This window comes from Cornus florida, unplaced genomic scaffold, assembly GCF_030987335.1.
Source record: "Cornus florida cultivar Cherokee Brave unplaced genomic scaffold, ASM3098733v1 CherokeeBrave_3.0.0_Hap2_Chr09, whole genome shotgun sequence".
NCBI lineage: Eukaryota > Viridiplantae > Streptophyta > Magnoliopsida > Cornales > Cornaceae > Cornus > Cornus florida.
Genome location: NW_026775579.1, coordinates 90,102,340 through 90,124,844, shown reverse-complemented (window position 1 = coordinate 90,124,844; position 22,505 = coordinate 90,102,340). Strand labels below are relative to the sequence as shown.

General features: G+C 34.4%; 4 protein-coding genes across 9 annotated transcripts; 1 reads left to right on the top strand and 3 right to left on the bottom strand.

Moving 5' to 3' along the window:
* Window positions 1–2,786: 2,786 nt before the first annotated feature.
* Window positions 2,787–3,686, bottom strand: LOC132275056 (PRA1 family protein F2-like). Its single transcript, XM_059776435.1, has one exon. The coding sequence runs from the start codon at window positions 3,558–3,560 to the stop codon at window positions 2,967–2,969; it is 594 nt and encodes a 197-aa protein (XP_059632418.1). The 5' UTR covers window positions 3,561–3,686; the 3' UTR covers window positions 2,787–2,966.
* A 1,243-nt stretch (window positions 3,687–4,929) lies between these two features.
* LOC132275055 (DNA-directed RNA polymerase V subunit 7) lies at window positions 4,930–10,833 on the bottom strand. Of its 6 annotated transcripts, none has more exons than XM_059776432.1 (4): window positions 10,688–10,811; window positions 10,388–10,454; window positions 7,550–7,804; window positions 4,930–5,742 (listed from the first exon to the last, which is right to left on the bottom strand). In XM_059776432.1, the coding sequence occupies exon 4, from the start codon at window positions 5,725–5,727 to the stop codon at window positions 5,197–5,199; it is 531 nt and encodes a 176-aa protein (XP_059632415.1). In that variant the 5' UTR covers window positions 5,728–5,742; window positions 7,550–7,804; window positions 10,388–10,454; window positions 10,688–10,811; the 3' UTR covers window positions 4,930–5,196. The 6 variants fall into 6 exon arrangements, with proteins under 6 accessions (XP_059632415.1, XP_059632416.1, XP_059632413.1 ...); XM_059776433.1 differs by having other exon boundaries at window positions 10,388–10,451; XM_059776430.1 differs by lacking the exon at window positions 7,550–7,804.
* A 1,330-nt stretch (window positions 10,834–12,163) lies between these two features.
* On the top strand, window positions 12,164–14,310 carry LOC132273467 (transcription factor bHLH92). Its single transcript, XM_059774428.1, has 3 exons — window positions 12,164–12,500; window positions 12,661–12,945; window positions 13,942–14,310. The coding sequence occupies exons 1-3, from the start codon at window positions 12,183–12,185 to the stop codon at window positions 14,026–14,028; spliced, it is 690 nt and encodes a 229-aa protein (XP_059630411.1). The 5' UTR covers window positions 12,164–12,182; the 3' UTR covers window positions 14,029–14,310.
* Window positions 14,311–15,868: 1,558 nt separating this feature from the next.
* On the bottom strand, window positions 15,869–19,790 carry LOC132275054 (small ribosomal subunit protein uS19x). Its single transcript, XM_059776428.1, has 4 exons — window positions 19,639–19,790; window positions 19,388–19,533; window positions 19,115–19,172; window positions 15,869–16,359 (listed from the first exon to the last, which is right to left on the bottom strand). The coding sequence occupies exons 1-4, from the start codon at window positions 19,639–19,641 to the stop codon at window positions 16,111–16,113; spliced, it is 456 nt and encodes a 151-aa protein (XP_059632411.1). The 5' UTR covers window positions 19,642–19,790; the 3' UTR covers window positions 15,869–16,110.
* Window positions 19,791–22,505: the final 2,715 nt, after the last annotated feature.

The window sequence follows — 22,505 nt, the reverse complement described above, 5'->3', positions numbered from 1 at the left end:
CGAACAGTTTGGTAACTTGTTTGATGAATCAAAGTTTGTTAGAGATCCCCTTGGGGCCACCCCCCAAGGAATTTTCCGGGCAATTGCCCAGTACACGTGCAACGAGAGGACTGCATGTGTTCGGTGGTGGATTATGAGGTGCTCTAAAAGGCTCAAACTCAACACCACCATCGTCAAAGAAAAAAAAAACTCTCCCCTAATGACCAGTGCACTCTGAAATTGGTCCACATTGCCCATTTGCCCTAAACCACTAAAAACACTGATGACATTGCACCATCAAACACGGATGACATTGTTGCTCCATGTTGTTTCCTTGTTTTCTTCCCCCTAATAGGAAGGAGACAAACAGCTTACATTGAGCTAAATAGTTAGAATGACTGCAGTTCCAGTTGCATGAACCATAACCATAACACGCCAGAGTTGGGTTACTATCAGCAGAATATTTTTGCAAAGCAACAATCCATTTCCTGTGACTCTCACTCTAATAAGGCAAATGTATCAAGAAACTCAAAAAAAAAAAAAAAAAAAACAATGTACCAAACAATACATCAGACTGCAAGTTCAACTGCAGTGCCAGGTATATGTGGACCTCTCACAAATATAGTCATACAAGAAGATTGTTCAATTTTATCAGTATACCATTCAACCATGCTAGGCAACAAACTATGACAAAGACAAGTGGTTTTATCAGTATACCATTCAAGCACGCTAGGCAACAAACTTTGACAAAGAAAAGTGGTTTTATCATATGCAGGGATCTCAACTTAAGTATATAACTATATCATCTTTGGACAAACCATGGATATGAAGAGTCCATTTTGTCCCCACATTGAAAATTGATAGTGTCACAAGAAAGGCCCATTATTGCGCCTGAGAAAACGATAAAAAAAGATCTCATTTGTTGAAAGGTGCAAACTCTATAAATTGTGCTTTCATTTGATGCAAATAATATCCTAGGGCACAAGAAAACACAGGAGCTGTATGAAAGAAAAGGCTGCAACAATTAAGTTGCCATTACCATGAATTTTATTATAATTAAAGCACAGTACACTTTGCACAATAGCAATTCTCATGACTACAAAAGAACCATAATCATCAAACTGACTTGTGCACAGTGCACCACTACCCACATATTACTGAATGTGCATTTAATCGTAACTGCCTATTACTAGCTATCAGTCGGGCTCGGGATCTTAATTTTGAATCTGAATTCAAAAAAGGGATTGAATTCTACCAAATATACTTTATACTAAATGGTCTTGACTTATATGGGCCAGATATGGATCATGGTCATTGAATCCAACTTGGATTCAAATCGAGATAGGGAATCCTAAAATACAGATATAAACCTGGAATCACATGAATCTGCTCCATTTCAAGCCCTGAAGGCAACCACTAGCATCAAAAGCAATCAACAATCTTCAATGTGAATGCATTCCCATGCATATCATTACACTTAATAATGCCCTGATGCACTCATTGTTACATGGTACCATTACTCATACAGGTCATTGCTGGCCAAGGTGTTTAAATAATTCCAGATGACAAACCAGTGGATTTAAATGAATGAGAGTGAGAGAGAGAGAGAGAGAGAGAGAGAGAGAGAGCAATGAGCAAATTGATCCAAGTCCAGACCAATTTATAAATGGATACATGTGTAGTGTTAGAATTTTTTTTTTTTGGTAAGTCTAGTGTTAGAAATTATTTGACTACATATAAAGACAGATAACCAAATTCAAATAAATCTGAAGAGAACAACCAATTCAAACACCTATCAAGATAAGTTCATGCCACAGCATCTCTGTGCATGTTTTGGAAGTCCACCAACATATATACAAGCAAGTAACAATTTTTAATTTTGAGTTTATTCAAGAACATCACTTTGTATGACCAAAGGCCAAGTTTGTCAGCCAGATAGCGATGTACTAGAATAGATCTTTTTTTCCTAAATATACAAATAAAGGACTATAAAAAATTCATTCAAGAAACTGTATTGCTACATATTCTGTATAACAATTATGTACTTTGCCATATTCTTGGCTCATTTTCCCTTTTTCATGACTTTCCTTAGAAGAGAGAAAGTAGGAGAAAGCCCATAAAAGTAATTTAAATCATGTTTAATCCATGATTTTCCTCTTACCTAGTGTCTCACAATTCACAGTTCCCCCAATGGTACTGAGTTTATCTGCACATGCAAGATAATCAATCCATTTTGATTGTCCTAATGGGATCACAAAGCACCCCCAAACACTGATACAGCTAACAAATGTAGCCTAAACCTGCAACAAAAGTGTTGGGGTTAAATCCTCCAACCTAGAGCACAAGAGAAACCTTAGATTGCAGGCCCGTGGTCGATTCACAGCAATGGAACGCCTCTATTTTGTTCACAGTTAGTGAAAATATTGAAGTACAGTTTTCCATGAAATCCTAAAACCCCATCCTTCCAACAATTATGACAAAAATGAAATCTAAATGCCACCAGAAAACCTGGTGGACTCATCCTAAGGTTCGGCTAAGAAACTATAGAGTGATTTAATTTTCATAGGTTATCCGATTTCCATACACAAGTTCCCAAATACAATTCAAACAGTATTCTCTGTTTCAGCTAGGTATTAGCAGTGTCTTTGTGCACAAACAAGATCTACAACCATATAAATGACCAGAATTCAGTAACTTCCTATTTCTCATACAAACCACATCAGATGGAAAACAAAGAAATCAAGTCAAAAAACCAAATGGTCATGAATGAAAGGTAAACCATAGTTGATTACTTCAATACTAATATAGATGCTAAAATGTTGTAGACATTCAATTATGTTGAAATGTTGTAGACATTCAATTGTATATAACAAAAAACTGCAAGAATGCAAGAATTATCCCAAATCTACAATCACGTACAAACCTAATTCACCATCCTTTCAGTTCATGTGACCCAAATTCACCATCCGAAACACTCCGCGATTCAATCAAACTGGGCTATACTCTCCATCAGCACTGTCGACAACCGAAAACAGCGCTCCGTACGGCGATTCTTGATCATCAATATCATCAATAGCCCTAAACGCGGCATGAAGGCAAACAACCGAAGCCCCAATCGCAACAGCAACGAAGACATTCAACCACACATGAGTCAGAATTAGGGCAAAGATGGTAACCAAAGACATCCCAACAAGAACCACCCGATCATCGACCGTTCGATTGAGAACCAATAAAGGCTCGTCGCGAAAGATGTAGAGATACATCCATCCAACGAATGTGATCAAGAAGACAATCATAGAGATGGGGTGATACAAGAGACTCAAGAAGAGTACGAGCAAAGCGATGATAGTGTAGTTGACGCGAAATTGGTAGAGATTAATCCTAAGACGGTAGGTAGCTTCGGAGAAGGAGAAGGGGAGGCTGAGGGCGGAGGGATGGAGGAGTTCTCGCCATGGGCGTAGAGCGGCAGCGAGTGATTGGCGGATGTGGGTGGTGCGAGAGATGAAGTCGACGGTGGAGGTGGATGTGGGTGAGGTGGACGGTGGGATTGTGGTGTAGCCAGTTGGTGGTGTTGACGACATTGGAGAACAGAAGAAGATCTCTCAAGTTACCGAATGGATTAGGGTTTTTTGGTTTCCTCTCTCTCTCTCTCTGTGAACGGATTTGGGGTTGAAGAGTAAACCGTTGACTTCTATGACAACCAAACAGGTCTATATATTGGGAGTAGTACTATTTTTCATAGGTGTGGATATTGAATAGTCAGACTGGGTCCATTTGGTATGACTTACAATAAATATCTCGGGTGGAGACCCGCAGTCCATTCTAGACTTGTTGGGTCATTCAGTTCAACCTTCTTGTGATGCTGGAGAAAAAGGGCATTCTTAAAAACTGCAAATCAGAAAATTATACAAAAAAAAAAAAAAAAAAAAAAAAAAAAAAAAAAAAATGTTTTAATTTTCTGATCATATAACTGTTTTCCATAATTCTATCGGAAAAAAAATAAAAATTTGAATTATTAAGACACTTTTAAAAAGTTGAACAAGAATAATTGGAGTAGAGTGGCTTCTTCTCTAAAAGTATTTTCAGTTTTTCTAATATAATCGGTAAAAATTTCTAACAATTGGAAACCTAATTAAATGCATCTACAAATCGTCACGCAATAAATAAATAAAATGAATAAAATTGATACATTTGATTACGTGACAGTTTCAAACTGAATAAAACAGATACATTTAATTGTGTGACAGTTTGTGATTGACCAAATTACAAGGTCCGAGACCATTATATATATATATATATATTTCCCTAAATGGTCATCTTATAATTTCTCATTTGGGTGGCAGTGTTCATTAACCTGGAAAGGACTACACCTTGTTTATCTATTGGATCGAAATATACCTGTATTATTTTGAATTTGGAGTAGCGTTAGTATTTTGAGTTATTGTACTTGTAAACCCTGCTCTCTCATACTCCAAGGAGAATTTTGAGTTATTGCAGTTGTAAACGCTACCCTCTTGTATTCCAAGAATTCTTGGAGAGTTGCTTAAGCTTCCTTTTCGATCTGTTAGACACTATTTTAAACTTTTATGTTACGTTTGAAAACATTGAATCGGTGATTTGAGATTGGAAAAAATTCATTTCAAATTTTTAACTAAATTTCTTTCAATTCTAAGTTAAAGGTCACCGATTTGGGTACATTTCTCACCTATTAAAGGGTAAAAACTTGGGGCATGGATTTGAATATGAAAACAATCATTTTATTCCACAAATGCAATATATTAGTCACCCTGAAAGCAAATACAAGAAGGGAGAATCAGCAACTTGTTGAGGAAATTATGGCATTAGTCACTTGCTCCTGTTGTTACATATACCATATTTCTAAAACTGCAATCAGTAATGCCGAGCGCCAATCCACTAGTAGTAATATCATACATGCTGATTGCTAAACAATGAAACAAAACATGATATTTCCATTGCTGTTGGAATCCAGATAAGTAGAACAATGCTTACATAACAGACTAACTATGCCAAAAGCAACCAACGCATTACAACTAAGAATCAGTTAAACCACACCTAATCCAGAAATTACACCATAACATTAGACAATAAAGAACTTTCCATTGGTAGAAGACCAGTCCAGTCATGACAAAATGTGGAACAGGTCGCATTCCTAATATGACGACAATCAAAAGATCGAATCTTTGAGTAGGAACTTCATCATGAAACAGGTCCAAGGAAATCACCCTCCAAGCTGACAACTGCCTGGAATTCCCTTTCAGCCTCTACGTACTTTGTGCCAATCACAATGACTCGCACCACCACGTCTTTCTCAATCTTGGACATCTTGTCATTCATGAAGATTGGATTTTCTCCGGGCACATAACGATAATCAGGCATCTTTTGGTAAGAGAGATACATGTTCTCAACAGGCCCACATCTCAAGAAAGCCCCATGCTTCAGAATCTTGTGGACAACTCCCTCTAAGATCTCTCCCCTGTAAATCTTAAACGTGATGCCGCTGAAATCTACAGGGAAGAGCACATCCCCTGTGTGTTGTCTAACCTTTCCTTCTCCAATTTTCTCCAATGTTGTTACCGCGAGAAAATAACCAAGATCTTTTGTGGCCTTCTTGACAGAAAAGTCATCCATCAGTCGGATAATGATTGATCTTTGAAGCATCAACCCTTTAGCATCCAGGCATTCAGCAGGAACTACAACATTCCATGACAATCTCACTTTCAGAAACATCTTTTCAATTCTCACCTGCCATGATGACCAAAACAAAGCTCAGTAATCTATCATGCAATGGTCATGATAAAACAGTATGCAAGTCATATCCAACCTCTCCTAATATCTATTAAGATAAATAATAATAATTTGACAAGTAAAATCTCTTTAGACAAATGCTTTACTAAAGAAAAGAAAGCAACATATAACAATCCAAGTTTTGCAAATATAGTTATTAACACCACCAGGCATTGAGACCCTTTGAGATACTTTTCAGCACAGAATAATTGGCACTGTTTTTTTTTCCTTTTAACTAGTCAAAAAGAATTACATGCCCAATATGACATGCCAAAAAATATCTCAACAAAGTTGGCTTACAAACATAAACATTTGAAACCGTCAAAATATGGAAGGCAAATTCAAGTAAAAATCCAACTCTTCCATCACAAACACTTTGATCAAACCCAATCTGAACTTCTATTCCTCTTCTATTAAAGAACTGGCATTCTACGTGTCAATTACCACCTTTTAATTAATTGGCGATGAACAAGAAAGATATTCATAATGAAATATATTGGAGAGAGATACCAAAGCATTCTTATATGAATATCAGGCTTATCAGCCATATATCAAATTATCATCATGCTAAAAATAATGCAAAATGTAAAAACACAAATACATTGAACAAATCATCTGTTAAACACATGAATAAACTTTTTGAAAAAATAGAAATTTTTAAATGGAGCAATAAGAGAAGCATGAAAAGAACTTTTAGCTTTTACCATATGAATACCCCTATGCATTAATTAACAATAGCAAAGTAGATATTATTAGATGTGTTATGTACATTACCAATATAATCTAGATACAAATATATACACATGTAATTTACTAGCCAGATATAACATGATAGAAAAAAAAATTAAAGGAGCTACTATGTTTACTAAATTGTTTGCTTCATCCACTTTTTCTTTTTCCTGCCTATAAAAAGTTTACCAATTAGCGGATGCAGTAAAATCACTGGTGAAAAGAGCCTTCTGTTCACAGTTCTCTTAATGAAAATCCTATTCAATGTTTAAGACAATTAAATCCCAAAATCAAAGAGACAACTCTAGAAGAAAATTAACAAAAAAATTCCGCATAAATTCACATGTGTCAGATAAAGTAGTTGAGATCTTCATTACATTTTATATCTGAAGTTCTAAACATCTCATAGACATAATTGAATCCCATAAAACTTACCAATGTACAAATCTACGTAAAATAACTTAAAATATATAAAACCCATGATTTCCTCCCCATCCCACAAAAAGCACATGCTTTGCAAATATCCAATATTATCACAGGCCAAGGCACAGGACAAGCTGGTAAGGGGGCTGATGAAAAGAAAGATGAGGGGCAGAACCAAGTATTGAGAGAGTGCAGCTGACAGTATAATGATGGCCATGGCAAAGCAGAGGTAGGTGCTGTTGATGTCACTAGGCCAAAGATGGTGGTCCTAATGTTGGGGGCTAATGCAGTGGTACCTATTTTGCAATATGATGAAGCTAGCAGTGGTGGTAGCAGCAGTACAGGCAGACAGGTAGTTGTGATGGAGACAGGTGCCTTGGAGATAGTAGAGTAGGTTTTTGTCAGAAGTACACTTGAGAAGTTCAAAAACTTCTGAGTTAAATTATATCAATATAGAATCATGCCAAACAATTATCTAGTAAGAAAAAGTAACCAATACTTGAAGTGAGGTATCTTGTTTTTTTTTTGATAAGTAATACTTGAAGTGAGATATTAACAAAGAAACTTTGATACAGCTAGATTGTTCCCCTAAAGTTACAGTATATTGCCGTACCTGCAATCCTGCAAGCTATAACATTTCTCGAACAGCAGTTTGAGAAAATTAAAAAAAGCTCAAGTGGTGAAATTGACATCCTTAGAGAGAGAGAGAATTTGACGTCCTAGTGTATGAATAAACATATGGCCCTCTGAATTTTGATGCAGAACACATCAAAAGCACGCCCAAGGGAGGATTTTATTCAGTTGCACCCTTCTTTCTTTTTCCAGTATTAAGGACCACATCAACTGGATCATTAATAGCACGCTGCATCTAAATCAAATAACAAATGTTTGGTAAAACAATGTAAGACCTACATGTTTATAGAACCCCAGTGAAATGACCAAAATTCCAAAAGTTGACCAAACTTTGACCCCAGTTTCCATGCCCTTTCAAAAAATAATAATAATAAACTCTTCAATAATATCTAGTTGGTCCAGGGAGAAAAAAAAAAAAGCTTCCCAACATTGTATGGTGAACTTCAATACAATAAGTGTCAAGGTTCTTGCAAGTGTTTTATCGAAAATGAATTTTTAAAACAACCTTTCATGGGTTTTCACTTGCATCTTCAAAAATACTAGGAGTTATGAAAATAATTCGAATTGAAACCAGAACTCCCGAACTTTATAATGCTGGGTGGTTCAAAAGAAAGGAGTGGATTTTTAAAGTTTGGAATGGAAAAATGAATTTCAAAAAGAGAAAATGAAAGCAAACATGAACACCAAGAACACATGTCACACAGCTCCAAGTGAAATTAGAATCAAGGAGAGAAGAAGATGAAACGGAGTATGTGGTTGTAAAGAAAGAGGATACAAAGTATAAGAATGGTTTAAAACATCATTTATTTAAGTAGAGGCACTAACTACTACGGTGATTTCATGCAGTTACCATAGTCAACTAACAACGCAAGTAAGATTCTGCCAATTGACACCAATGGCAAGGGTGGTCCCTTGCCAGCTTCAGAAGATGTGGTGGCCAAGTAAAATTTTATCAGAACACAAGAAAGGTAGGTAGAAATTTTCCATTTATTCATCTAATACATTAATAAGGTTGGAGTGCTAATAGTTATGGTAGATTCAAATTATATGTCATAATGAGAGCATGGAACCAAGACTGATCATTAGAAACCCAGATTGATCGAACTACTGAAGTACACATCATTAATTTAACAATTTGACCAAGCAGAACTTGCACCAGTTGTGCTTCTCATGACCTCCCTTAATGGCATTAAAACATCTCAAACATCAACAAAAAGTTTGCCCTAAATTCACTCAATTCTTGAATACTTTTACATCTCCCATTTGATAGCTTTCACTTTTACAAAAAATTTAGTATTAAAACATCTCAAACTCTCCTAATGACCCAACAACAACCGAAGTTGGAGCACAAAGATAAATAAAACTAGAACAACATGCAACACAAAGAACATGTTTTGGAAGTATTGGCAATAGCTCAATTTCAGTCCGCATTAATTATATGCAATAATATGCTCAAAATACACATATAAATAAGGTAACATTACAAGACCCAAAACAAATATACAAGAAACTAGAAAAGAAAAAAAGGAAAATACAAATAGGAACAGTCACATACTAAAACATGACTAACAAAAGTCATATAGCATATAGTCATCACGTTGCTATTTGGTTTCAGATTGATATTTAGGCACTACAAGTGTAGATTACTTATACAGGTATGTTTATAATCATGCCTTTTTGTTCTGTGAAATCAAAATTTTTGAAGAATTTCCTATCCCATATATGGGGAGGAGAACCCTCAAACTCTTAGAACAAATATGTTTTTTTTCCTATTTTTATTAAGTTTATACATGATGAGGGCAGCTGCCCCCACTCAACTTTTTGTTTATTATAATCTTGTATAGATCTTTTTAATAATTGTAAACATGCCCCCAAAAATTATCAAAAGGGACTTTTAGCCTTAACCATTCTAATCACTTTATTTTCTCAAAAAAAATTCTATTTTCAGTCCCAATAGAATATTTAAAGTTTCAAATATATAATATTAACTACAATTTAGCCTTAACCATTCTAATCACTTTATTTCTCAAAAAAATTCTATTTTCAGTCCCAATAGAATATTTAAAGTTTCAAATATATAATATTAACTACAATATTTACATATATAAGAGTCAGTGAGTCAAGAACATGGCATAAATTATCATACCAATAATCCAGAATTTCACACATCACAAGTTATCATGAAAATATTAAATATTTAGCAATTGGAAAATTACCCATACAAAGAGATAAAGAAAACACCAACTCTTTTTGCAGCACATTTATTGTAAAGTCCGCAAACAAATTCCTTTTTGTCACATGCTTATTACAAAGCCTCAACTAAATTAATAATAATAGCAGACAAGTTCTATAGTTTTTCCCAAAAAACTGTCCCGTGTAATAAGCTACAAATTACAGTGTCATGGTAGCACCTACTTATTAAAAACCACAGCCAAATAGAATTCACAACTTTGCATGGAAAAAAAACCGAGATGGGGAACACATAAGAGGGGAAAAGAGGAGTAAGAGGAAACAGCAGGAAATATAAAAAATAAATAAATAAAAGGACAACTGTGCCTCTGTGAGAGACAGATAAAAAATAGTTAAAGGGGAAAGGTTGAAGAAAGTTACCAGGAGAAAGAAAACAGTGTGTGTGTGTGTGTGTGAGAGAGAGAGAGAGGGGGGGGGGGGGGGGGGGGGGGGAGAATCTACTGGGCGGAGTTATTTTTGTGACGGAAAGGACGAAAAAAAAAAAAAAAAAAAAACTAGGGTTGTTCAGGATACTAGGGTTTGTGATGGAGAAGAAGAAGAGGAGAGAGAAGTCTAGCACAAAACCCACCTGAAGGGTTCTGGCGATAGGGTTTGGTCAGACGAGCTATCGTCCTTCTTTCTCTCGTTCGACCCTGCTGATCAATCAATCAAAACCCAAATCCACACTCAAAACAGAAGAACATTTCCTCAATCAAAAAAAATAAAAACCTAAAAATCCAGATACAAGAAACGAAACGAAGGAGAGTAGATAATTTCAGTGCTTCAAACCATTACAGGCTTAAAAGTATTATAGTAACAATGTGCATTGACATGTAAACAATATAAATTACATAGAAGATAATCATATGGGTTTGATGGAAAACCAAACCTGGTCAGAAGACGATTCGTCCGGGAGGTAGAGCGCTACGGCGACGAATACCCGTTTCAGCTTTTTCAGATGCTTCCCCGAGTTGGGTCACTCGTACACCCACTGTCTGTCTCTCTCTTTATCATCGCCCAAACTCGTGGTGTGCGTCTGCGCGCGTGTATATTATCGCGCGTACGAGTCTATGGAGAGATAAAATGAACTGATAGGGTAAGATTCCACTTGAAATTACTCCGTATGTAATTCATCTTTTGAAATTAAAGAAAAATTAATTTATAATTCAATTTTATGCTGTGAATTAACCAGCTTTCAACGTTTACACTAATTTTATACATTAGATTACATATACATAAAACATATGGATGAATCATGAATGTTATGTTTGAAAGTTCCACGCAATATTTAATATGTGATCTTAAATTGAGTTTGTCCTCCTAAATTAAGAACTAGTGAGCTTAAGATTACTCCTCCAATGTTGTACTCTAGAGTGTGGGAAGTAGTAGACACATGGTTCATTATGTCCAAGACGAATCTAGAAATTTCTGGAAGTAGTAGACACATGGTTCATTACAAAAATAAATTTAGAGTATTTTTTTTTTTGTAATTTTAGTGGGATAAAGTGAAAATTTTATAGGCATATAATTGAAATTAAAAAAAATTAGTGATATATAATAGTAAATTGCCCCACTGACTTTGAAGTGGCTCCGTCCCTACTTATGTTTTTTGTTTGGTGCGGATAAAAGAGAAAAGTCAAGTGGTTATAAGAGGAGACTTGTCCAACCTCGAATTCAAATAAAAAGTAAAATGAGTATATATGAACTCAGTCTTAACCCAATATAATAAATTAAGCTTTTGAATTGAATCGCAAAATATACCCTATTAATTCTACATTTTCACAAATAAGTCAATTCATTTCAAGCCCTATTTCTCAGGTAGTACACCCACAAGAAGAAAAACTATATCAAGCTAGCCCTCCATAAGGCCAGGCCCAAAGCCTTGATACAAACCCAGTGATGACAAGCCTTAAAGGGGAGGCCCAATACCAATCTCAGGTAGTACACCCACAAGAAGAAAAACTATATCAAGCTAGCCTTCCATAAGGCCAGGCCCAAAGCCTTGATACAAACCCAGTGATGACAAGCCTTAAAGGGGAGGCCCAATACCAATCTTAGCCGTCATTGCAGACACAGAATAGACACGACTCGATCGGTTTAAGTGAGAATAGTCAACAATTATAGGAGGGAGACAGCGACTTCAAACCTTAACGCATAAAAATACGATATAATCTGGAAATGGGAGTTATAATACATCCACATCTTGACCAACAAAGAAAACCTCCTCGCTTGGACTAAGTAAAACCACTTAATTGAACACGTGTTTAATGTGACTCTTTATGCCATATTTTGCATACCTTCATTCCCAAATGACCGTTATATAAGCCCTTTGAACCGAAATTTGAAATCTACACACACAAAACAACACACTCACAGAGAAAATTATGGATCAATTTTTCAAATATGACACCCAAGATGAGATTTTCTGGATGGAGGCAGCTTTTCCGGCGAATCGAAGTGCTTTCGTCCGGTACACAGACCGACCCATTGCTGCAAAGAGTATGAGTACTGGATTGAATAATCGAAATTTAATCAAGAGAATGATCGATCTCTTGATCAGGAGGAGTCGGACTCCGTTGATCAAAGGTAAAGAACACGATACAGAGCGGAGTTGTCGGCACATGATTAATGAGAGGATGAGGAGGGAGAAGCAAAAACAGAGTTACTTGGCCTTGCATTCCGTTTTGCCTCCCGGAACCAAGGTCAGTATTCACACACACAAACACAAGGCTCACAATCTTATCTCCGTAGACACAATCTAATCTCCGAGACTGTTTCATGTTTTGAACTCGTGTATGCATTGCTTTTGATATATTTATGAAAATATGTTTATTGAATTTTTTTTTGTGGTTATGATTGTAGAATGATAAAAAGTCAATAGTTCAGACGGCGGCCAAAGAAGTTGAAGATCTGCAGAGATATAAAGAAGAGTTGGAGAGGAGAAAAGAAGAGCTTGAAGGGATCTTGGCAACAACAGAGAGTGTAAGGGGAGAGAAGATAAGATTAAAAGTGCCTAATCCTTCATCTGGCATTGATTCTATGGTGGAGGTTTTGAAATGCTTGAAGAGTATGGGGTCCAAAACCAGAGCCATCCAATCAGTATTTTCACCTCATGAATTTTCAGCAGTATTGAATGTCCAATCCCAGGTGAGGATTTTTTCTCTCTCTTCACCAGTTTCTACTTCTATTAAAAATTGCTTCTTTCGTAACCAAATTGGCAAAATGCACCTTTAAGTGCACGATTATTATTCATGTTAAAAATTTTGACATTATGACAATTAGCGTTTCAATTCAGATTAACATGATTATCGTTATTAAAACTCATTTATCTTACAATATCCTGTTTAAATCAACCCACTTGTCACGTTTCTTACTGGAGTTTTGTTAGGGAATACGTTTAACTTTTGTTTTTTTTTTTTTTAGTTTTTTTTTTTTTTTTTTCGAGAATTCGTTTAACTTTATAGTGTCGGTGCTGAAAAAATGCTCACCACTCTCTAACAGTCTCTCTCTACCGAGCCTTTGTCTTATTCACTCTGTTTCTCCTTTTCATGGGAGTGGAGATCTGTTAGCTGTCTCTCAGGACTATAATAAATTCAACGTATTTCAATAAATGAAATGCGTTCTGTTGGATTTTTTTATGCTGTTTGTATTTTTATTCGATTAAATCTGCTCATGTTTGATTCGTTTTCGACTCACATGAGCGAATCTGTTGTTTTTCTCCGACTAGATCTCCAATCTAGGTCGGTTTTAGTTTTGTCTCACCTAGATTTAATCTTTTTTTCCGTGATTTGATCTTGTGCGGAGTTTTGGGTGTCGGAACACTTTGTGATTGTAACTTTGGAGCTATTACCTTTAGGTCACTCTTCTTTGCTGCGTTTCTCCTATGGTGGTTCCATTGCAGAGTTTTGGACTCTATTTTTTTCACAAATCTGGAATATGCTCTTTATTTTATTGCTTTGTTTCAAGATTTGTATATCTTTTCTAACTTGACTTTTTTCTTTGTATGGCGTCTATGGTTTGGCCTTTGTCATAAGATTGTCATTATATTACTTTTTTTTTTTTTGGAAGGTAATCCATAAATAAGGATGCATTTTTATGCACTTGCTTATATTTGGGTTTTTTGTTTTTTCAACCATTTGGTAGGTTGGAGCTGGGGAAATAGAGAAGGCAGTGCATGGAGCACTACATGCTGTTGAAAAGAAATTTCGTTTCCATTTCCTACAAGATTAAAGAAAGTTGAATAAAGTATAGGAAGTCAATAGAATTTCAATATCCTAAGCCCAAAATAAATCAACACCACATGACAATCCAATTTAGCTTAGCTGCTTTAACGCCAGTTTTGACTGGTCGTTGTACATTGTAAATTGCAAGCAAAGAGAACCAACTTGGAAGGTGTCACTTGGGCTACTTTTGTACTCGCCAAATTAGAAAATTATATACATTCATCTTTCTTGAGAATATAATCTTATTATGTTACCTATAATTAGTAATTTTTTTAAGTTATTGGTTTAATGGACGCAAGAGTCATTGTCAACTAGAACTACAATACAGCACAAGCGAAATATTTGAAATACCACTTGAGTAAACATGCTGCGGATGGTAGAATAGTAGAAAGAGACCTTTCAAAGACCACTCATTTAGAAGAAAAGCCATTGACCAAACAAGAAATTAGTCTAATTTGGGGGCTCATGAACATAATGACAGTAAAAATATGAAATGAATACAGATAAAAAATAAATGTTCAGAAGAACTAAGATTTAAATATCAACCAATATATATCGTCACTACACAATGACGATCAAACATTGATGTACTCGGTATTTTTTCCCATTAAATTGGTTCTCTCATGATTAGACTCGAATATACATAGATCAATTACGTTTAAGATTTCAGTCTTATGTCAAACCACGTGCATTAGTGCATCCTTGTGTGCTTTGTACTATTTACAACCTTTAGGGCTAGTTTGGTGGGTGAGAAAGAAATGAAATAAAGTGAAATGGAATGTTTTTAATTCCATTATTTTGTTTGGAAAGTAATTTTAAAAATGAAATGTCTATTCTTCACTATTTTTTAAAAATAATCATTCCATCAAAATCATTCCACTTTTCAACAAAAAAAATAGGCATTTCATTCCCCTCTAAAAAAATTACGACTTTACTTATTGCTAACACTACGACTTTACTTATTGCTAACACACTTTTCTCAGCGAGATCCAATAAAAGCCAACTTTTTCTTAATATTCCCTCCTCAATTTCCATATATATTTACGCATATATATATTTATTTATTTTGTTTACATATAAATAGATTAGTTTTCCTTTTTAAGTCATGCAAAACCAAACAAGAGAATAAAAATGATCATTCCATTCTCATCACATTCCCTTCTCTGATTCATTCCATGCCTACCTTATTTCATTCCTCCATACCAAACTAGCCCTTAGTCCTTTCATTCAAGCTCTAATCTTAGTTTGGTTCCAACAAAGATTGGGCTAGAATCTAAAATGCCGCCAAGATTGGAAAAGACGGCCATAGAAGCTTAAGGTGCCCCTATATTTACAGCAGGACGATGGGATTCGAACCCATCCACACGGAGTCCTAACATGTACATAAAAATTCTGAGCAAGTTACATTGACTGTTTCTAAGTTCTCTTCCCATTGGGACTACACGAGACAAAATCTGAAAAATATGTTGAATAAAACAGGAACTAAATCTCGATGAAAAATCAGCATTTCAAAGTCTATAGAAAGCACAAAGTCGTTACTTTCAACAAAATTGCAGAAGTCAGTATGCCAACAATGCTATTTTTATAAAAGTACTGCCTCGTAACAAACATAGCCATCAGATGGTGTTGCCGAGTGGCTCAAGGCAACAGTTAATAACCGATGATGTATCATTCTACGATGCCCAAATGTGCACGAATAATAATAGAGGAAAACAAAAAGGCACTCGATCGAATTTATAAACACTAGAATGTTATACAAAAGCACTCGAGATCAAAAGGAGGGAATGAAAGATCAAACGTGCACTAAAGACAACCCAAAAAGACTCCAGAAAATGCACTGCACGATATTCAGAAATAGAACATTTTAAGGTCAAGGTAATCACCAAAACTATCAAAATCGTATTATTGTTTCCGGGGTCACCAGATCTTCAAACTAAAAAAGTGCTTGAACTTCCATAATCTAAATTAAAAATTCAATGACACGCCAAAATTACTAATCAAGCAAAAGTGATTAACAAGTATCTGATAAACATAGATGTCCCTCAAAGTAAAATGTGATCACCATATATCTAAGCTGCAAGGAGAATTTTCACTTAAGAGGAATGAACCTCGATGAGTGGGTGGCACCGATACCAGGTCTTCCATGCTTGACTGGCTTGTATGAAATCGAGAACTCAGCAAGATAATGGCCAATCATTTCAGGCTTGATCTCAACCTGATTGAAGGTCTTGCCATTGTACACCCCAATGATGCTTCCGATCATCTCAGGCACTATGATCATATTGCGGAGGTGAGTTTTGACAGGTTCAGGCTTCTCGCCAGGAGGGGCCTCCCGTTTCTTGAACATAACATCACAAAATTTATTCAGCATGAATTACTCTAGGAACAATATCATAATATCTTAAAAGAAAAGTGAAGGTCAGACAAGGTACTACAGGACAAGTATAAACTGAAAGAAGTAGAGATAGAAGCAGCAAACATAAAAATCAAAACCAAACAGATGCTTGCAAAAGAATTCTAAGCCACTGTAATGGACGATAGAAGTAATATAACCCAATGGGATCTGCAAGATGGTTGGCTGACTGATGCTCCAATTGATTGCTTATTAAGAATCTATTAAACAACTACAATAAAACCACAATAGATATTTTCACTTTCCACAGACAAGTTTCAATGCAAAATGCAGTACTTCTCTAGGGTTTCATCGGTGGGAGCAATCCATATGGAGCACTTGCACCTTACAATGAAAACACTTTATATCCCACAATACAAACATATAAAACCATGACAGCAACTTCAAGTATAGTTCCCTTTCTTTCCTATTATTGTTATTAGTTTTTTAGTTTTTCTTCTTAGATATACGGATAATAACCAAACAACAATACTCCATAATAAGTAATAACCAAACAACAATTTATAGATAATTGTTTGGGTTGATATAGTTAAATTTTGAGGGAGTATTGTTGTTTGGTTATTACTTATTATGGAGTATTGTTGTTTGGTTATTATGAATAAAGGAACGGCATGGCATATAAGATAGTGAGACACCGGACAGCTTTTTGAGTTTTTTTAATTTCAGCAACAAATGCACGCATCTCAAAGGGTAAAGTAGAAGAATCAACTTTTACGAATTACAACAGTCAAAAGTCTCTCCAACCAAAAGATGAGCTCCACAGTCCAAACAATAATAATAAAAGCCAGAACAGATTGTAAATTACATGCATAATTCTTTATGAAAAACCAAAAGGAAAAAATATCACTACATATGTTCTAAACATCAAAGATAATATATGATTAGCCAAAAAAATAATTAAGTTGTCACAGCCAGAGAATGAAAAACTACATGTATTAGATCACATTTGCAACAAAAACACAGTGAATCACATCAGCAAATACAAAATGAACAGCAAAAACTGCAAAATTGTTCACAACCATCTGTTTGGACAGCAAAAACTGCAAAAACTACAATGATTTCAGATATGCAAGCCTTTCAAAAACCAGTTTGGACAGTTTGGTACAATCCCCTAAAAGCATTTTCTAAAAATTCAGAGAACAGAACATTTCTCAGACAACTACAAAACAATGTTCTCCAAAACTACGCATTATTTGAACATAATTTTAAGAAATCAATTTTCAAAATACTCTCATATTTACAAATACAAAAATAAAAAATCACACTGCTAGAGCTGCAACTCTATAATATCTTAAAACTGTCTTAAATATCACCTGCCGTTTTAAAATGCTAATAACATCACTTTAACACAAGCGAAATAGTATGATTATGGTTAATTGATGCATCATCTGTTCATGAAATGAAATCAAATCAAATCAAAGAGCACATATAAAACCACAATATATCAGTTTGAGATTGTATATCCTAGTCAACTGATTAGAAAATATCATATGTAAATCTCAAAAGCCTTCTAAATAAGCCACATGATAGGCATGTCAACTTTCAATAGTGCATCTCATCAAATTCACTGAGTGTACATTCTCAGATATTGGTGAAAGGCATCTCATATCATCATGGGCTAGCGTTTATCCTTAACACTCATACACAATCCTCACCACTAAATAAATGAAGAAGCAGTTCGTTTCTTATAATTATTCCCTGCATTCATCCTAGCATAGAAGAATAATGATACACTAACAGATGCCAGAGACTTCCATTTCATGATAAATATAAGCTTCAGTTCTACATTCAAAATAAAAGAGAATCTTTAGCTTCAATTAAGAGCAAAGCTGCTGAAAGATCTAATCCATATATAGAAAAAATAACAATGTTTTATCAGGAGACAAAAGTAAAAAACAAGGAGAACTTTCCTATAGTACCATAAAGCAGAAGAAAAAATAGAGAAAGTACAAGCAAAAACATCTCCGGAGTCTGTATCATCACTCCAAAATAATCATCCTAACTTTAATTAAATAAGTGCTTAATCTATTCAGAATTAAGCACTAAAATGGGTTATCAAACAATGCCTAAAAGATAAGACATTCATTTTCCGAACAAAAGCAAAGTGCATCAATTGTTAATGTTTGTTTTATCTACAGAAGCCTGACAATCTACATTTTCTGAACTTTTAAGAAGTCTTTAGGTACTTATGACCATCCTTTTTTAATTGTAAATAATCTACTTTCAGCACTTAAATTATGATTCAGAAAACAGTGCTAAAAGCAACATTTTAGTGTGCGGCTAATTAAATAGCATTGATACATTGTTTTAATGTAATGTTATTACCGCCAAATTCTATAACAAACTTTTTCCGATCAACACAGGTAGACTATGTATATGTTGATAATACAAACTTTTCCGATCAACACAGGTAAACTATGTATATGTCGATAATTCTTATCAATATTCTCATGCTCCCAGATATGAACAAATATTTAACAATGAACGTCCAGACTAAAACTTCCTGCAAAACAGCTACATGTAACAACCATCAATAACAAGCCCAAATCATAAAATACACAAACACATCAAGCCATAATCGCAAAATTTAAAAACACAACGTCTATCCTAAACCAGCATGAACTAATCACAAATCAAATCCAAACGTAAGACCATGAAAGTAATCATTCAAAATACTTACCGCCTTGCGCAGCTTCTTGATCAAGGCCATTGGCTTTCTCTTCAGACCTCTCTGGAACCTATCATTGTGTCAACAAAAATTAACGAAAGCTAATTCATGCTCAGAACACAATGTGTATTCCTGTCACAGATATATGTGTGTATGCGCCCAGAATCCTAGATCTAATTAACTTCAATGGCCATTCGTGTTAGATGTAGATATATATATACATATATATATATATACACACACATTTGTAAATAAGAATTCGATGTGATTATATTATTAGGTTACCTTCTGCGAGCTCGAGCGCTGAAGAGTTTGACAAGCTCATCGGTGGACATGTCGAGCAGAGCATCAAGATCAACGCCCCTGAAGCTGAACTTCTTGAACGTCCTCTTCTTCGGCACTCCTGCCGCCACATCGGTCTCAACATCGGCCTACCAGAATGAAAAATAGTTAGAGAAAACGATATAAACATATACATATGCGTGTGTGCTTATAGAGAGAGAAACAGGGTGTCATGGAAAAGTAGAAGAACTCACCATTGTTGAAGATGATAATCAGAAACTCTGACCCTGAGCCGAAGAAGATCGAATGGTCGATGTGGTCGCGGCTAGGGTTTTGAGACGCAGTATAAGTATATACAGTGGTAATATGTTGCAAAAAGAGTGTTTGTGAATATCATTATTGTTGGGCAGGACTTGAAATGTTTTTATTTATGATAACCGACTTCACTTATGACCCTAAATATTTTATATAATTACACATAGACATGATAGCTAATAGCTTCACTTGGCCCTTTGAAATTGAATTGGTAGTTTGACCCATAACTATAAAATTGAAGCCTGAGTCGGTTGACATAATGTAGTGTTCGGATGTATGGCTAGACGGTCCAACTTGAGTGGCAATAAGAGAATAACTAGTTTTATGAACGTGCTTTCAGATAAGAGTACATTAGAATTATGACTTAGGAATACAAATTACATTTGGGATAAGACTTACCTACTCCGCGTCGTCGGTCTAATCACAAGTACATAAATTAGTCTAAAATAATTAAGGTCATTGGATTTATTTTTTCAAAAAAACGAATTATTGTTCTTATTTATCAGTTTTTTAATTTTATAATTACGAATTATTTATATATTTGTAATTGGATCACATCAACTATTAATAGGGATGATATACTCATCGATAAGTATGCAAGTCTTGTCTATTTCAAATAATACGAGTTGTGGTCCTAACATGTTGAATATGGGTTGGGTAAAATGGACTGGGTAAACCCGTAATGACCCACAGGCCCATTTTAGGGACAAAATTGTTACTAATTTCATCATTATATATATATTTTATTTTATAAGAATAAAAGCTTGTAAAAATATGTATCGAGAACATAAATTCTTCAATTTATTTTAAAAATTCTTTAAATTTATAACTAGACATGCATGCAGGTAAAATATAATGGGTGAAATATAGGTTGAATATGGTTATTCATCCTGTTACCTTCTATAAAAATGGGTTGAATATTAGTCACCCATTTTAATCAATATTTTAAAATGGTTCACACAAATCCATTTTAAAGTGGACATATATGGGTAGGTTGGTGGCTCATGAACAGGGGCGGAGTCAGGATTTTATTTCAAAGGGGGCACAATATACTTTAAAAAAAAAAAATCAACAAATACGACAAATATCATTTTTTTAAATCAAAAGGCAAACAAGAAAAAAAATAGTTATAAAATAATATGCTAAATAAGTACTATAAAAATATATACATACAAATATAAAATGAAAATATTGATTAATAATATTTTAATTAAATACAATCACAAATGTTATCAGTAAAAAGAAATAAGTGGAAAAAAATGGAACAATACATAATTATACATAAGTGAAAAAATAAAAATTTTAAAAAAAGGAAACAAAAATTAAAAAAAGGAAAATACATGGCATACTTGAAGAAGGGGGATATATGTAACTTCTTCTTTTTTTCAAAAGGAAATTTGAGGAATTTGAAAATTTTAGGGGGGCATTATTTAAAATTACCATATAAATATATGTATATAGCAAAAATATATACATATGTATACTTATCAAATATATATATATATATATATATATAGCAGGTTGAAGCAAGGGCAAGGGGGGAGGTGCCCCCTTTGGACCTTAATTGGCTCCACCCCTGCTCATGAACCATTTTGCCATCTCTAAATTCAAGATATATGATTCAAGCATTACTTAGTGGCTTAGTTGGTAGAGCGTCTAGCTTCCCGAGCAGGTGTGCTCATGTTCGAGTGCCCCCTCCCCCTAGTTTGTCAGGATTAAAAAAATAAGTAAATAAATAAATTAAGATATATATATATATATATATATATATATGTTCCAAATGTTAAAATCGATCAACATATATATAATGTACAAATATCTCCTCTTCTTTTAAAACAAAATGTGAAAATTTCATATTTTTATCGAGAATATTATGAAAATTATTTGTCGGGAAAAAAAAAATCATACATTAAACCAAATGCGACCTCATAAATTGTGTCCAAAAAAATGAGTCAGTTGGAAAAGTTTAACAATACGATAATTTTTTGTTCTTTGTTTGTACTTCTTATTTTTTTAGTTTTGATCATATCAATCGATTAATATTACGTGATTATGCTAAAGTAGTAAACTGTTTATGCACAACTATTACATATTATATGAGATTTACCAAATGATGTTATAACTAATGAATTGAAATATGGGTTGCTTGAAATTGAATAGTCTTATGGCTTGTTTGGCAAATATTTTTGTTTCGTGTTTTGTGATATAGGTGGTGTATTGTAGCAAAACAAAATACTAAAACACAATTGGTAATTTTTATTGTTGGATGAATAATCTCGCATTTGATATCAAATTGATGTTTCCTAATATTTTTGCATTGTAGCAAAAACACTGTAACGATAAACAATACCAAAATAATAATAATAATAAAAATAAAAAATAAAACTCTAAATGGCCTTTTTCCTATGGCAATGCAGTCATAATACACTTTCGGTGATACTAAATATGAAAAGATTGAAAATTGTAGAGGACATAATTTGTAAAACTTGTTATTTGGGAAGAGAATCCTTTGTATGCATGTTCTATTATTGTCTTGTAGCCAGGATGGTTTGGAAGTTTAGCCTATTCAGGTTTGATTTAAGTTCTTATAATTATAATTCTTGGATGCATTTTGAGATTTGGCTCACTTTCATTTTTAAGGTATAGAGAAAGTTTCAGAGCACATCAACTTGTGTTCGTGCATTTTGTAATTCATCTGAAAGGTAGAAACGAATGGTGCTTTAATGCTTCAAAATGGGATCCCCAGTTGATTGTGGATAAAGCTTTTTTGAATTTCAATGGGTTTTGGTAGTTCATTCTCGAATCA

Coding starts and splice junctions, on each gene's coding strand:
- LOC132275056 (XM_059776435.1), bottom strand. CDS start 3,560: ATGTCGTCAACACCACCAACTGGCTACACCACAATCCCACCGTCCACC.
- LOC132275055 (XM_059776429.1), bottom strand. CDS start 5,727: ATGTTTCTGAAAGTGAGATTGTCATGGAATGTTGTAGTTCCTGCTGAA.
- LOC132273467 (XM_059774428.1), top strand. CDS start 12,183: ATGGATCAATTTTTCAAATATGACACCCAAGATGAGATTTTCTGGATG. Junction 12,501..12,660: donor TTTTGCCTCCCGGAACCAAG/GTCAGTATTCAC, acceptor TTATGATTGTAG/AATGATAAAAAGTCAATAGT. Junction 12,946..13,941: donor TATTGAATGTCCAATCCCAG/GTGAGGATTTTT, acceptor ACCATTTGGTAG/GTTGGAGCTGGGGAAATAGA.
- LOC132275054 (XM_059776428.1), bottom strand. Junction 19,173..19,387: donor AGCGCTCGAGCTCGCAGAAG/GTAACCTAATAA, acceptor ACACAATGATAG/GTTCCAGAGAGGTCTGAAGA. Junction 16,360..19,114: donor TCAAGAAGCTGCGCAAGGCG/GTAAGTATTTTG, acceptor GTTATGTTCAAG/AAACGGGAGGCCCCTCCTGG.